We start from the raw sequence: 12,886 nt of genomic DNA, 5'->3' as shown, positions 1-12,886 counted from the left end.
TGGGTGTGTTTCTTCCTTTAACTCTATGAGCCACTGTATTCCGAGCCTCTCTCACAGGCTAACACTCACTGACAATTCATTTGTTCATTCTCTCCTATGCCTCCCCCACCCCGCCCCCGGCCCCGCCCCTCCCCCACCCCGCTCCCGGCCCCGCCCCTCCCCACCCCGCCCCCGCCCCCACCCCATCCCCACCCCCGCCTCAGCAAATCAGTTTAATTCTAAAATGAAATAATCTGCACTTTCCTGAACATAAACCATCCCTCCTCTTTTCTTGAGTTGCCTTTACTTGTTTTGATATAATGACTACAAACTGGCCACAGTCATGTGAGCGGTGCCCGGAACGCTTGTGTGGCTGTGATTTGTAGTATGCACAATTTCCCTGTGAGCTGACGGGACACAAACTGCGGGGATTTTTGGACACTAATTTTTTTTAAATCATTGGTGATATACCTTTCTCTTAAAGTCTACATTATCTGATACTGATATGCTCACCCCCACCTTCCTATAGTGTTTCTGTGGTTCATATTTAATTATTTACGTATGTTTGTTAAGAACAGACAACACGGGTTGGGGATTTAGCTCAGTGGTAGAGTGCTTGCCTAGCAAGCACAAGGCCCTGGGTTTGGTCCTCAGCTCTGGGAAAAAAAAAAAACAAAAAAAAAACAGACAACCCAGAGTTTTCTGAGTCCTGTTTTTTGTTTTTTTTTTTTTTAAGTTTTATTTAATATGTTTGAGTGTTTTGTCTGTATGCATGTGTGTGCATTGTGTGTGTGCCTAGTACCCATAAAGCCAGAAGAGGGTGTCAGATACCCTGGAACTGGAGTTTCAGACCATTGTGAGCCACCTTGTGGGTGCTAGGAATTGAACCCAGGTCCTCTGCAGGAGCAGAAGGTCTCCTAACCATGGAGCCAGCTCTCCAGCCCCCTTCTGTGGCCTTTTCTTTAAGATTTAACGGAATCAATCCTCATCGATTTGGGGTTGCCACCCTACAGTGTCCTCTTGTTCTCCTCCTCCGCTTGCTTGCTTGGTAGCTGTACCTTTTTGTTTCTCTTAGAAGTTGCTCTGAAGATATCAGGTGTTCTTCACAGTTTGGAGTCTACTTTGAGCTAACACTGGAGTGTTTCCTGGGAGATCTAAGAGCCTGGCAGCCTTGCAAATGCATCTGCTGCACCTGCTGCACTGATGCTGCAGCTGCCACACGCCTTACTTTACCTCCTTGTTTTAAATACAGTATTCTATTTTCGTTTTAAACAGTCGTTTTAATTACTTAAGAGGAAAACAATGTTTTGTTTATCCATGTATTTACCATTTCTGGTACCCTCTTCCTCTCCTAAATACCTGAGTCTCCATATGGTATCATTTTCCGTCTGTCCAAAGGACTTCATTCAACATTTCTCACGGTTCTCTGCCAGTAATGAACTCCTCGTGTGGCCCACCTAAAACACACTGCGTGTGCCTTCATTCCTTTTAATTTGTTTCTCTCCCTCTGTCTTTTTGTCTGTTTGGCTTACTTTGAGACAAGGACTTGCTCGAAGTCCCGGGTGAGCCGTGGCCTCCTGGGATTACAGGCACACATTTTGCCTTCATTCTTGAAGAATAGTTTTTCTGGATACAGCATTCTAGGTTTGATGGAACATTTTAATCTTTCTTTTAGCACACTTTTAAGGCCAGCATTTGAGAAGCAGAGACAGTGGCAGGTGGATCTCTATGAGTTTGCGGCCAGTCTGGTCCACATAGTGAGTTTCAAACCAGTCTAGGCTACAGTGTCTCCCCAGTGTTTCTGACCCCATTTGTTTCTGGTAAAGACTTAGCATATATGCCTTTTTTATTTTCCTTGATTGCTTCTGAGATTTCCTATGTCAGTTGAAGCATTTGGATTATAACATGCTCAGATATGACTTATATTTGAATTTTCTTCCTTTCATTTTTTTGAATCTTCATCATATTATCTCTCTCTTCATGTGTGTGTGTGTCTATCATCTATCTTCTATGTATATATGTATGTGTCATTTTATCTAACTTCCATCAAATGTATGTAATTTTTACCCATTACTTTTTCAAATATTTCTCTTGACCCATTTATTCTGCCTTGTACTTAGGAGGCTTGGACCATGGTTCTCTTCCTGTTTTTTATTTTCTTTCTCTTCATAGGTTTGAAAAATCTAGTCCCTGCATATATTAAAATTCACTAAGTCAGGGCTGGAAGAGCTCAGTGGGCAGTGTTTACAGCACAAGTGTGAGGACTTGCGTTTGGATCCCCAGTGCCCAGGTGAACTCTAGGTACTCGTGGCAGCCTGCCTATAATCTCCGTGCTTGGGAGGCAGAGACAGGGAAGCCCTAGGGCAAGGGGGCTAGCTGGAGGAGCCAAATCAGATCAGTGAGCTCTGGGTTCAGTGAGAGACCCTGCACCAACCTATAAACGACAGATAGCGATTTAGGACACCCATGTCAGCTTCTGGCCTCTGTACACATGTGCATCCACACACAAACATGCATGCACATCGTGTATACACAAGAATGCACAAAGTCTCCTGTCACCTCTTATTGCCCTTCAGAGGCCAATCCAGGTGTCTATCAGACATGCCCGCCCCCAGTTCAGTCATTCATAAGTAGGACTCTGAGTCCATCCAGCCCCCAGACCTGCCTATCTTCCCATACCCTTCCTCCTAGCTCTAGTTACAGGCTTGCATGACAATGTCAAAACCCAAGTCCTCAGGCTTGCAGCAAACACTCATCCACGGAGCCATCTCCCCAGCCCAGTGTTTTGATTGTTGATTTTTTTTCTGTATAGTGTTAGAAATTGAACCATGGGCAAATATTCTACCACTAAGCCCTACCCCAGACTCCAAGTAGCTTAAAATTAAACAAATGGACCAGATAAAAATAATAAATGATCTTATAAAATGATTTAAGTTCAATGAAGGTGAAAAGATAATACAGAAATTATGTGGTGGGTGAAGCACTGTTCAGAGGAAATGTAAGACCTTTACACAGCTGTACTGAAAAGAAGGGGCACAATCGTGGGCTAAGGTTTGACATTCGGCAGCTAAAACAAGGACTCGGAGGAGAGGAGATAAAATTACACAAGACACCAGCAGAAACAAATGGAATAGCAAACATACACAGCCAAAGCACTAACAGAGCAAAGATTGGGTCTTCTTAAAAACAAATCAAGAAAATCAATACATTTCTGAATGATCTAGAAAAACATCTACCTGTGAGGAAGGGGTACAGCATATGCTCCCCATTCACTAACGAGGAGAATGCATGATGTACTCTCTAGAGGAACTACTGAAAATATGAAAAGAGGCAGAGCTAAAACAACAAGCAGATAAACCCCTGTTGTTCTCTGTGTGTGATGTTTTCCCAACTTATTCTATTATTAGCTCTTCAAAGGCACAAGGCTTTTGAGGTGTTGACATCCCTTAAATAAATGACACAGGATTAATCACAGAGTAAGGAGCCAATAAACACCAGTAATTGATAGAATGAATACAGACAGCCGGGAACTTATTACTTTGGTTCTTCCAGACATGGTGAACCTGGGCCCCACAGACCACATGCAGCCAAGGACAACTATGATGAACCGAGACCCATGGGCCACATGCAGCCAAGGACAACCATGAATGCAGCCCCGACTAAAATACAGGACTGGAGTGTGTGCAACTCAATGGTACAGTTCTCAAGTGTAGATTTAGTAGATGACATCATGTCCTCGTTGCTGTGGGATGTTCTGTATGGCAAATGTGTTGCTAATTAGTCAATAAATAAAACACTGATTGGCCATTGGCTAGGCAGGAAGTGTAGGCGGGACAAGGAGGAGAATAAAGCTGGGAAGTGGAAGGCTGAGTCAGAGAGACACTGCCAGCCGCCACCATGACAAGCCGCATGTGAAGATCCTGGTAAGCCATGACCCATGTGGCAAGGTATAGATTTATGGAAATGAATTAATTTAAGCTGTAAGAACAGTTAGCAAGAAGCCTGCCACGGCCATACAGTTTGTAACCAATATAAGTCTCTATGCTTACTTGGTTGGGTCTGAGCGGTTGTGGGACTGGCAGGTGAGAGAGATTTGTCCTGACTGTGGGCCAGGCAGGAAAACTCTAGCTACACCTTGTGTCAAACGGCTGAAGAGTCCTGCAAGCCTAGACTCCCATTCTGGCCTCACGGTCATCTTCAGAGCCACCTAAGGACCCGCAGGCCTTTATGCCAAAGGCCACAGTGTGGGTTTTACAAAGACTGTGGTTAAAGCAGCGGAGGTGGAGGGAAGGGAGGTGCTAATATGGCGCCGGTGGGATATGGAGTCAGCTGTGTGGCAGTTCACGTAAGAAAAGGACTCACTACAGTCGCTGCCAGTGGTATCTGAAGCCCAGGCCAACACCAGTGAGGTCGCTTTCAATCCTCTCCCCATCCAATCCTCCAGAGCTCACCAATGGCCAGAAGGTTCTGGCTCAGCAATGAAGCAGACTTACACTTCCAAACACCCCTGTGTCTTCTGTCACTGTGTGGCTGCCGTGTTTGGACACGGAGTCCAGAGACTTTGCCAAAGTGCCTGCTATCCAGTTACTCACAGGTTTCTACCAGTCACATTGAATTGTCCTGACTGTCACCAAACACCAAACCTACTGCAAATACATCTTCCTTACAGGTCTTCCACAAAATGATGTTGCATTTACATGAAAGCTATCAATATTATTCTTGAATATACATAATTTTGAGGGAAAAGATACACCGTGGGCTAATTCACCAAGTCAAGTCATCCCTGTTGTATTTTCCTCAGGCTCTTAAATCACACACAGCTCCCTACCACCTCCATGCTCCTCTCACTGTTAGAGAGGTACTTGCTCTTCTCTCTGGATGGGCTGAAAGGTGGGGTGTTTGTTTCCCAGCACTGAGAGGTTTAATTCTCAGAGCACAAAAGAGATGGTGTGATTTACAGTAGGCAGACTCAGGGGGTCTGGCTGAAGGAAAGATACAAAAAGAATTCTTTTTAACCAAAACACACACGCTCTCGAAAAAGACAGTGGCTACTCCAGCCATTTCCAGCTTAGCCCAGGGTTGCAAAGGCAGGCCCTTACCCAGATTGGAGGATGCGCGGCCCTCTGCAGCCCGGTCCTTGAGGTCCTCAGCAATGCCCAGCTGCTGCTCATGGTACTGTTTTGCCCTCTCCAAGTCCTGCATGCACCTGGCGGCATGGCCCAAGCCAGCATAGGCCCGCATCTCAATGGACTTCTCCATCAGCTCCTGTGCCAGCTCCAGCACACAGTTGTGGTAGGACATGGCCTTGTCAAAGTTCCTCCGGTAGTGGTAGGCACTGCCCAGATTGCTGTAGGCACGGGCCTCCTCCCGCTTGCTCCCCAGGTCCTTGGCTATCCGCAGGTGCTGCTCGTGGCACTGCACGGCATTCTCAAAGTCGCCCATGGCGATGTACACAGCCCCCATGTTGCCGAGTTCTCGGGCTTCAGAAAGTTCATCTTTGGACTGCTTGGCAAGAAGAACGCACTGTTTGTGACTGGCCAGAGCATTGGGATAGTCTCCGATGGCTGTGTACACATGACCCAGACTGCTCAGGGCTGACGAAGCTGCCTGGAGAGGAAGGACAAGGCAGGAAATGAGGACACAGCAGATAAAACAGCAGGTAAAACTTGAGAGTTGTCTGGAATTATCAACCCAGCTTCCAGTGGTGTTTCTGTCAGGAGACCACAGGCCCATTCAGAACCAACAAAGAGCACATCCCACAGCAAGTCGCTAACAGAAGACAATGGCCATGTAAGCAGTGGGGTGTTTCATGTAGTTTTCACCTGGAAGACTTACTGAAATTCCTAACAGTCACTGTTATTATGGCTCTGTTAGTACCCACTAGCTTCTGCGATGGAAGAGGTTGTCAGAGGGTGTGTGAATCCCATGACAGACATGGGGTACTGAGGACCCCTGCGTGGCTCTATTCCCTGAGCACAGGATGCTAGGGGACACACGAGTGGCTCTGTGCCCGGAGCAGCTCTGTGACCCTGTGCATCTCTCTCCCAAAGCCAATGGCACATGTTGAGGGGGATATTTTCCACCATGGCCAGGACTCTGTTCTCTTATCCTGCTCCCTAAAGTGATTTGTGGCTTAGCTCTGGATCAGAATCAAAGGAGAACTGTGGGTGGGGCCCAGCTAACACCTCAGAACCTGGCAGCCCTCACTTCACTGGCCATGCTCCTCTTGCTCATGTGGAGCCCCAGCTTCCCTTTACCTTCGTGAGTCTCAGAGCAGCAGCCTCTCAGCACAGAGAAGGGCACCTGCCAGGACCCCACACACTGCACACCAGTCATCTATATAAAATCCTGTCTGCCTTCAAGGTCTTAATGGGACTGGTGGTATAGCTTAGCAGTAGAGCACTTGCCAATAGCATGCAAGGTCCTGAGTTCAATCTCCAGCATGGAAAAAAAATAAAGATTAAAAATTAGAGGTCTTAGTGAAAATGACTCTGTGCCGGTACAGTACTACACAGAGGTACAAAACAAATAGAGAACCAAAGCATCAAAGAAGAGGCCATACGCTTTCCAGCCCCCTACCAAGTGCATACAGTCTTAGAGTCTAGTGTTGGGTTTTCAAGTCCTTTGTGTAGAGATATAAAAGGGAAGTGACGCTAGGCTTTCCCTTCCCTTTATTCTGAAACTTGGAAGCTCGCCTCCCTTCCTCTCCTTCATTGCATGTCTGCAGCCACTTGGCTTGTGGCCCCTTTCTTCACGCTGCTTCTGCCTCTGTAACATGAACATGTGACCCTGGAAGAACAAAGGGTGCGCTTGGTCACAGGGGCCTCCAGCCAGAGAGCAACAATGAGGCAGTGCTGTCCCTGTAGAGGAGGGCCGTTCTGTCTCATATGTGCTCTTTCGTGCCCTTCCGAAGGCTTTATTAATATTTCATAGATATGAGTGATGTGCTTTCCCTGTTTGCTTTGTGAAGTGGCAGTTCTTGCTAACAGGGGCTAAGACCATTTGCACAGTGCTTCTGAGTGGTGTGTTTGCCAAGTGAACTACATTAAGTTGCTTTTATCAACACACACGTGTTCCCACAAAAAGATTTAGAAATCAGAAAGGAAATAAATACTTATAAGTTTGCTTTTTTGTTCTTGTCTGAGCAGTGAGAATAGATAAAATTCTAGGGATGTTATGATGCTGTACCAGCTGGACCCTGGCCAAGACAGCAATGATGTCACAAGGCAACATGCCACTAAGTCAGTGTTGGCCTCAGGTCTCCACTCTGAGCCGCTGGGGAACAGAGGGTGGGGTGCCATGTCAGCCTACTGTACCATGGCTTTCTACTGCTCCAACCCCACCAGCACTGACCCTCACAATCTTTTCTTCGTTTGCTGTAGGCTTGGCCTCAGTGTCTTTCATTCTCCATATGGTGCTTTTCCATCCCTTCCTCTGATCAGCTTCTTTTCCATCAAAACCTCTCTAGGGCGGCCACAGACTACAACCTGCTGCCCTCTTGGCAGGATGCACAGGCCCTTCTCTGGGAAGCCAGGCAGCGAAGGACCAGACACACCCTAACTCTGGGACTTGCAGCAACTCAACAGCTCTGAGTCTTGGCTTCCAGAAAGACATTTCTACCTTCCACAGCAACAAGCCGGGAGCTGAGTGTTTTCAAATGTAGCCCCGAGCCCCTGTCAAATGTGTAAGCCATAAATAATTCACTAGCTAGCTCCACAGAGCAGATCTGGATGGAGGCAATGAGGCTTCGAACAGTGCAGCAGACAGATTTATAAGACTCAGGCAGGCACAGCACCCCAGGTGTCACTGTGCTTGGAAACCTCTGGTTTACAGCAAATCTAAATGAAGGTTCGGGGATCTTGTGCTTCTGAGTCTTCATTTCTCTAAATGTCAGGAAGACACAGGAGCTGCCTCGCCGAAGCTCTGTGAGCATGAGGAGAGGAACTACCATGCACCTCCCTCCCAGGGTATATGGAGAAGACTGGGGCATCAGCCCTTTCCTGCCATCCTCCCCTTAGCTCTGAAGAGCTATCAGGCAGGACTCTTCAAGGCAGCATCCTACCCCTCACATCTCCGGGAATGACTGTGTGATGATAGAGCATGCATGATAGCTTCTGAAGCCAGGGGCAGGCTCAGCACAGGACAAGATGGAATAGGGTTGAGCATCAGAGTCATTTCACTTCTTCAGTATTTATAAAATGGTGCTAATAACAGCACTGTACACACTTGGAAGGGCTGGGCTGGCATCCAACAGGACCATTCCTGATAGCATCATAGTAATGGTGCAGTGCTCTGTAAACTCACAGCCAAGGTGCGTGGGTGCTGATGACCCCAAGCCACTTGAGCTGGGCTCTTACCAGGCAGCCACTAGAAGCAGCCACTGAAAGCATCAGTACTCGTGACTGAACATCTATATTCTTATCAGTTTCACAGGAAATAAAATCTAGTGTCTATTGCCCCTGGGCAATAACATGTGATAGTATTTATCAGCTAAGTGTGTTTGAAATTAATCACTTGTCTTTGTTCCTGCTCCTGAAGAATAAGGGTAAACCTGAAACAGTTCAGGCTATTAAGGGGATATGAAGGCTCCTGTCAATGGGGAATCCCAGGCCCAATGCACACAGACGCTGTGTTTGCACTGAGGCTCACACTACCTTCCTATATTGATCTCACTGAGGCTTCTGTGCCAGAAAAGCAGCAGCTGCTTCCCACAGAGGACACATCTGAGAACATCTGTATTGAACACTAAAATGCACACAGAAAGAATCACTAGCAAACTGTCTGGGCAGAAGAACACAATGGCTTTCTCTTTCTACAGGATAGAAATGAGTCCAGTTCTTGCCAAAGCACAGCTCCCAGGCCTGAGCTAGAGCTGGAAATTTCTTCACACTTCAACCCATCTTTAAGGGTTTTGAGTCTGAGAAATAAAATAAGATTTAAACTACCCAAACCAGAACCACACTGATGACATGACTGTTAAACACGGTTCTGAGGATGTACACATTTGCCTCCCATCCGGCATGTGTTTCCCTTCCTGCCTGCGTATTTTTCATAGTGGTTATATTTTGCACTGTTACCTAAGGAATATTCAGTGTGATTGCCAATTGATTAATTGCATGTACTTGGGGAAATGGGGATTGTATTTGCAGCTAGTAGCAGAAATATTGATTTTCCCTTTTACTACCCAAATCCACGTGTATGATGTATTCCCTGCCAGCTCAGTGCTCATAAACCCTGGGTCCTACATTAAATACCCAAGGCCCAGCCAAAGAACACAGAAACATGGAGAGGGTCTGGATTCAGACATACAGAGATTCACATGTCAGAGGCAATGTGCACTACAGAGTACTGCTGAGCCTAGGTTCCTCCCCTGTGAGAGCTTGGACAGCCCAGGTAAGGGCTTGGCACTAGAGGACTCTTAGGCTTGCAGATCTTAGTTTCTCTTCCTGCTCCAACATACTTTGTTTAGTCGTTTCAGAGAGATATTAAAATGGCCAGGAAACAACACAGAATTCTGTCACCACAACTAAAAAGACAACAGAAGCAGTTGGACCCCATGGCAGGCAGCACCATTACCTTCCCATGCAGAAGGCAGCACAGTGCTCAGGTTACTGCTCTACAGACATCTGCCCAACCTGCCCTTTATTTAGGGGTGGACTCGGTCACTGTCCCCTTGCTGTGACCAAAGAAACCTGACACATGCGGTGAAGGCAGGAAGGGTTTGTTTTGGCTTCAGGTTCAAGGAGATAGGTGAGAGGGAAACCACCACAGTGAGGGCACATTGGATCTGGAATCAAGCAGCAGAGAGCAAACAGGAAGTGGAGTCAGGCTGTCGTACCTGAAGGCCCACCCCCAGGGACCTACTTCTTCCAGTCAGGCTCCATTTTCTCAAAGTCTACAACCTCCAAAATCACATCCCAATGATTCCAGCACTTATATGGCTGGCACAGGAGAATTAAAAGCTTGAGTTCAGCCCAATCCACACAGCAAGACCTTACCTCCAAACCAAAACAACACAGCCAAGGACTTTCAGTTAATGGTTAAACTGTGGCATTTATGAGGCAGTATGAGGCTAAACTGTTTGTCTATCAAGCCACAATAAGCCACAGATGAAACAGGAGATGTACGTGTTGGTGAAAGAGGCCAGACTGAAATGGCTCCTTTCTGCATTCATTCAGGACCAGGCAAGCTTCGGGGTGAAGAGGTTCCAAAGGACTGTGAGTAGGGGTGCTATCAGGTGGAGGACAGGGAGTTTAGGGCACTGAACACGATCTGCATGATACAATAGCAGATATATGTGACATTTATGTTTATAACACAGAATGAACCCTACTGTAAATGTCAACTTTAGTAAATAATATATCAGCATTGGCTCATCGTTGGTGAGATACACACCCTACAGAAGACGTCAGATGGGAGGCCACTGTGTGAGAACTTTATTTCCTTAATTTTCTACTCTAAAATAAGGCCATTAGTTGAAAAATTATTTATACATAAATTAGAACTTCCCCCCTTGGAGGAAGGGGTGGGTGGGTGATTCCAGGAAACAAACAGCCCACACAAGGCATGATGCAAATATGTGTGCTGAGCCTAGGAAAGCAGGTTGGATGAGTCTGTACCCAAGGTAGACAATCCCAGGCTTTTCCCAAGCATGGCTTTATCCGATCATCATGTCAAACCTGGCATGTCAGACAAAGCTGTGTGCACAGAGGTGTAGTGACACCCTAAAGGTACCAAGTAATAACACTGCAGGGAAAGGCCACACCCAGCATCTCCAGCCCGGGCACTGGATACACTCAAGCTCTACATGGAATGGCCAGCAGGGCATTCATACTGTCACACACAGAGGGAGAGCCATAAAGATAAAGAGAATACTGCTAACTAAAACAGCACCTGCTTGCGGTTTGATACAGTGTAAGTACTGAGAGAGGGCAGTCTTCAGAGCTGTGCACCCAGCCTCAGCTAATCAAGGTGATTGTTCCTTGGGAAAAGCAGGCATCTGTAAAGCAGGACACGTATCACCACATCCTTTTCTCTGTGGCTATAGATAGCTCCATCTAAACAGATCTGCACGTGTTACTGTACAAGAGCCCTGGCTGATCTGTAATGAACACAGAGTGGGCACGAGATACTGGGACTGGTTGTTATTGCTGCAGAACCCACCAATCCTGACTAATATTCCACTGAGCATCAACTTCACTCTCCAGGAGAGTCAGCTATGAGAGCCAACTATCCGGTGGCCCAGTCACACGAGCTTCTGCAATGAAACTTCAGTCCATTCTATAAGAAAACCACGTTGGAGAAGAACTGGCACCTAAATCAGTGTTAGCTAATCTTTTTTTTTTTTTTAAGATTTATTTATTATGTATACAGAAGAGGGTGCCAGATCTCATTACAGATGGTTGTGAGCCACCATGTGGGTGCTGGGAATTGAACTCAGGACCTCTGGAAGAACAGTCAGTGCTCTTAACCTCTGAGCCATCTCTCCAGCCCCTAGCTAATCTTGATAGTCTTGGGTGTATCTAGGTGCAAAGGTCAACCGGCTTCTCCAAGTCACAGAGAATCAATACGTATGGGAGAATCAATAGCTACACAGATATGAGCCCAGAAAAACTGCGGAGTGAATCTCGTTCTTCTGGGGTGTGTCTTAGATGACATGCACATCTTATTTAATGAGCATATTATAGCTTGAGCACCTGAGCTGATAAAGTAATTCTCATGAAGAGTAGATGACGGTCAAGGGCTCCTGGAATATTCACTCGGTGCTCACATGAGACACTTGGACAAAAACTACAGGCATCTTCCCTCTCTGTCGGTGCCCATGACAACACCCAACAACAACTCCATGGCAAAAAAAAAAAAACCCTGTTCAGAATTCAGTGCTTCTGTGTACAGCTGCTGTGGCATCATTCTAAAGAAAGTGTCATTCATTCTGGCAACACCACGTTTACCTCTTTGCTTGTGCCACTGGGAAGCTGATGGTCAGACTATAAGCTTCCCTGTTAATAGCCAGGTGGAATATGAGAGTATGTACACACTGCCCTAGCTTCAGCCTGGGAGCTGACCCTAATCCCCTCAATTAAGCCTCATAGCTCCTTTCACATTCTGTTCCTGCTTCTATACATGCTTCTTGGATGAATGTAGACAAATCAATGAAACAAACAAAAGCAGTTAAAATCTGAGGCTCTAGGTAGGGAAACACTTCCTCCATGGGGTCTAGGGAACTGCCAGAGAGAGAGGAAACTTAGCTGTACCACATATACAGGGAGGCATGTGAAGATCAGAAGTCATTTCCACGCTGCCCATGTTCCATGACTGGTGTCAGGTTTATTCATAGTCAAGCCAGCCAGAATGTCCCAAGCTCTAAACCTCAGCTTGAAAGAATATTACACAATTATTGTATAAACAGTATGCAGAGCTGAATGTCTTTCTAGTGTGATACAATAGTTGGTTTGAGTCTATATTCTGGGCTTACAGAGTCATTAGTAACAGTTACGGGTTCTCCATGGTAACCTAGCAGCCAGAGGACTTTCATAAAAATTATTTTTATCCAAATTATATTAGGGTTGGAAGAATAATATAATGTCACAAAGATCTATTACCTAGGCGTAAGAGCTTCTATCACAGGTGATGAATTATTTATAATGGCCAGCATTATACGGCAATGTTTTCAAACGGAGGATTTGTAAATGTCCTTTGCAGATGCAAATGAACAGATTAATAAGGAAACAAGCTTTCTGGTGTGAGAAGCTGGGATGACAGATTAGCTATTAAGAGCAATTTATAGGTCATAAGATACGAAAGCTGGCAAGAAACACTGCCACTGTCAGCTCTAGAAATAGTAAAACCGCATCTGGTTTCCCAGGGGTTTCCTGTTAGACATTTTAATTACACCAGAAAACTGCCA

General features: G+C 46.1%; 1 protein-coding gene across 5 annotated transcripts in view; it reads right to left on the bottom strand.

The window, feature by feature from the left end:
• Ttc28 (tetratricopeptide repeat domain 28) overlaps window positions 1-12,886 on the bottom strand; it is a 184,204-nt gene that overhangs the window by 108,269 nt on the left and 63,049 nt on the right. For all 5 annotated transcript variants that reach the window (XM_059249011.1, XM_059249012.1, XM_059249010.1 and 2 more), the window contains exon 2: window positions 5,079-5,586. In XM_059249011.1, coding sequence (XP_059104994.1) covers window positions 5,079-5,586 — 508 coding nt within the window. The remainder of the gene's footprint in view (window positions 1-5,078; window positions 5,587-12,886) is intronic.

This window comes from Peromyscus eremicus, chromosome 23 (assembly GCF_949786415.1).
Source record: "Peromyscus eremicus chromosome 23, PerEre_H2_v1, whole genome shotgun sequence".
In the NCBI taxonomy this organism is placed as follows: Eukaryota; Metazoa; Chordata; class Mammalia; order Rodentia; family Cricetidae; genus Peromyscus; species Peromyscus eremicus.
This window is presented reverse-complemented; position numbering and strand designations above follow the sequence as displayed.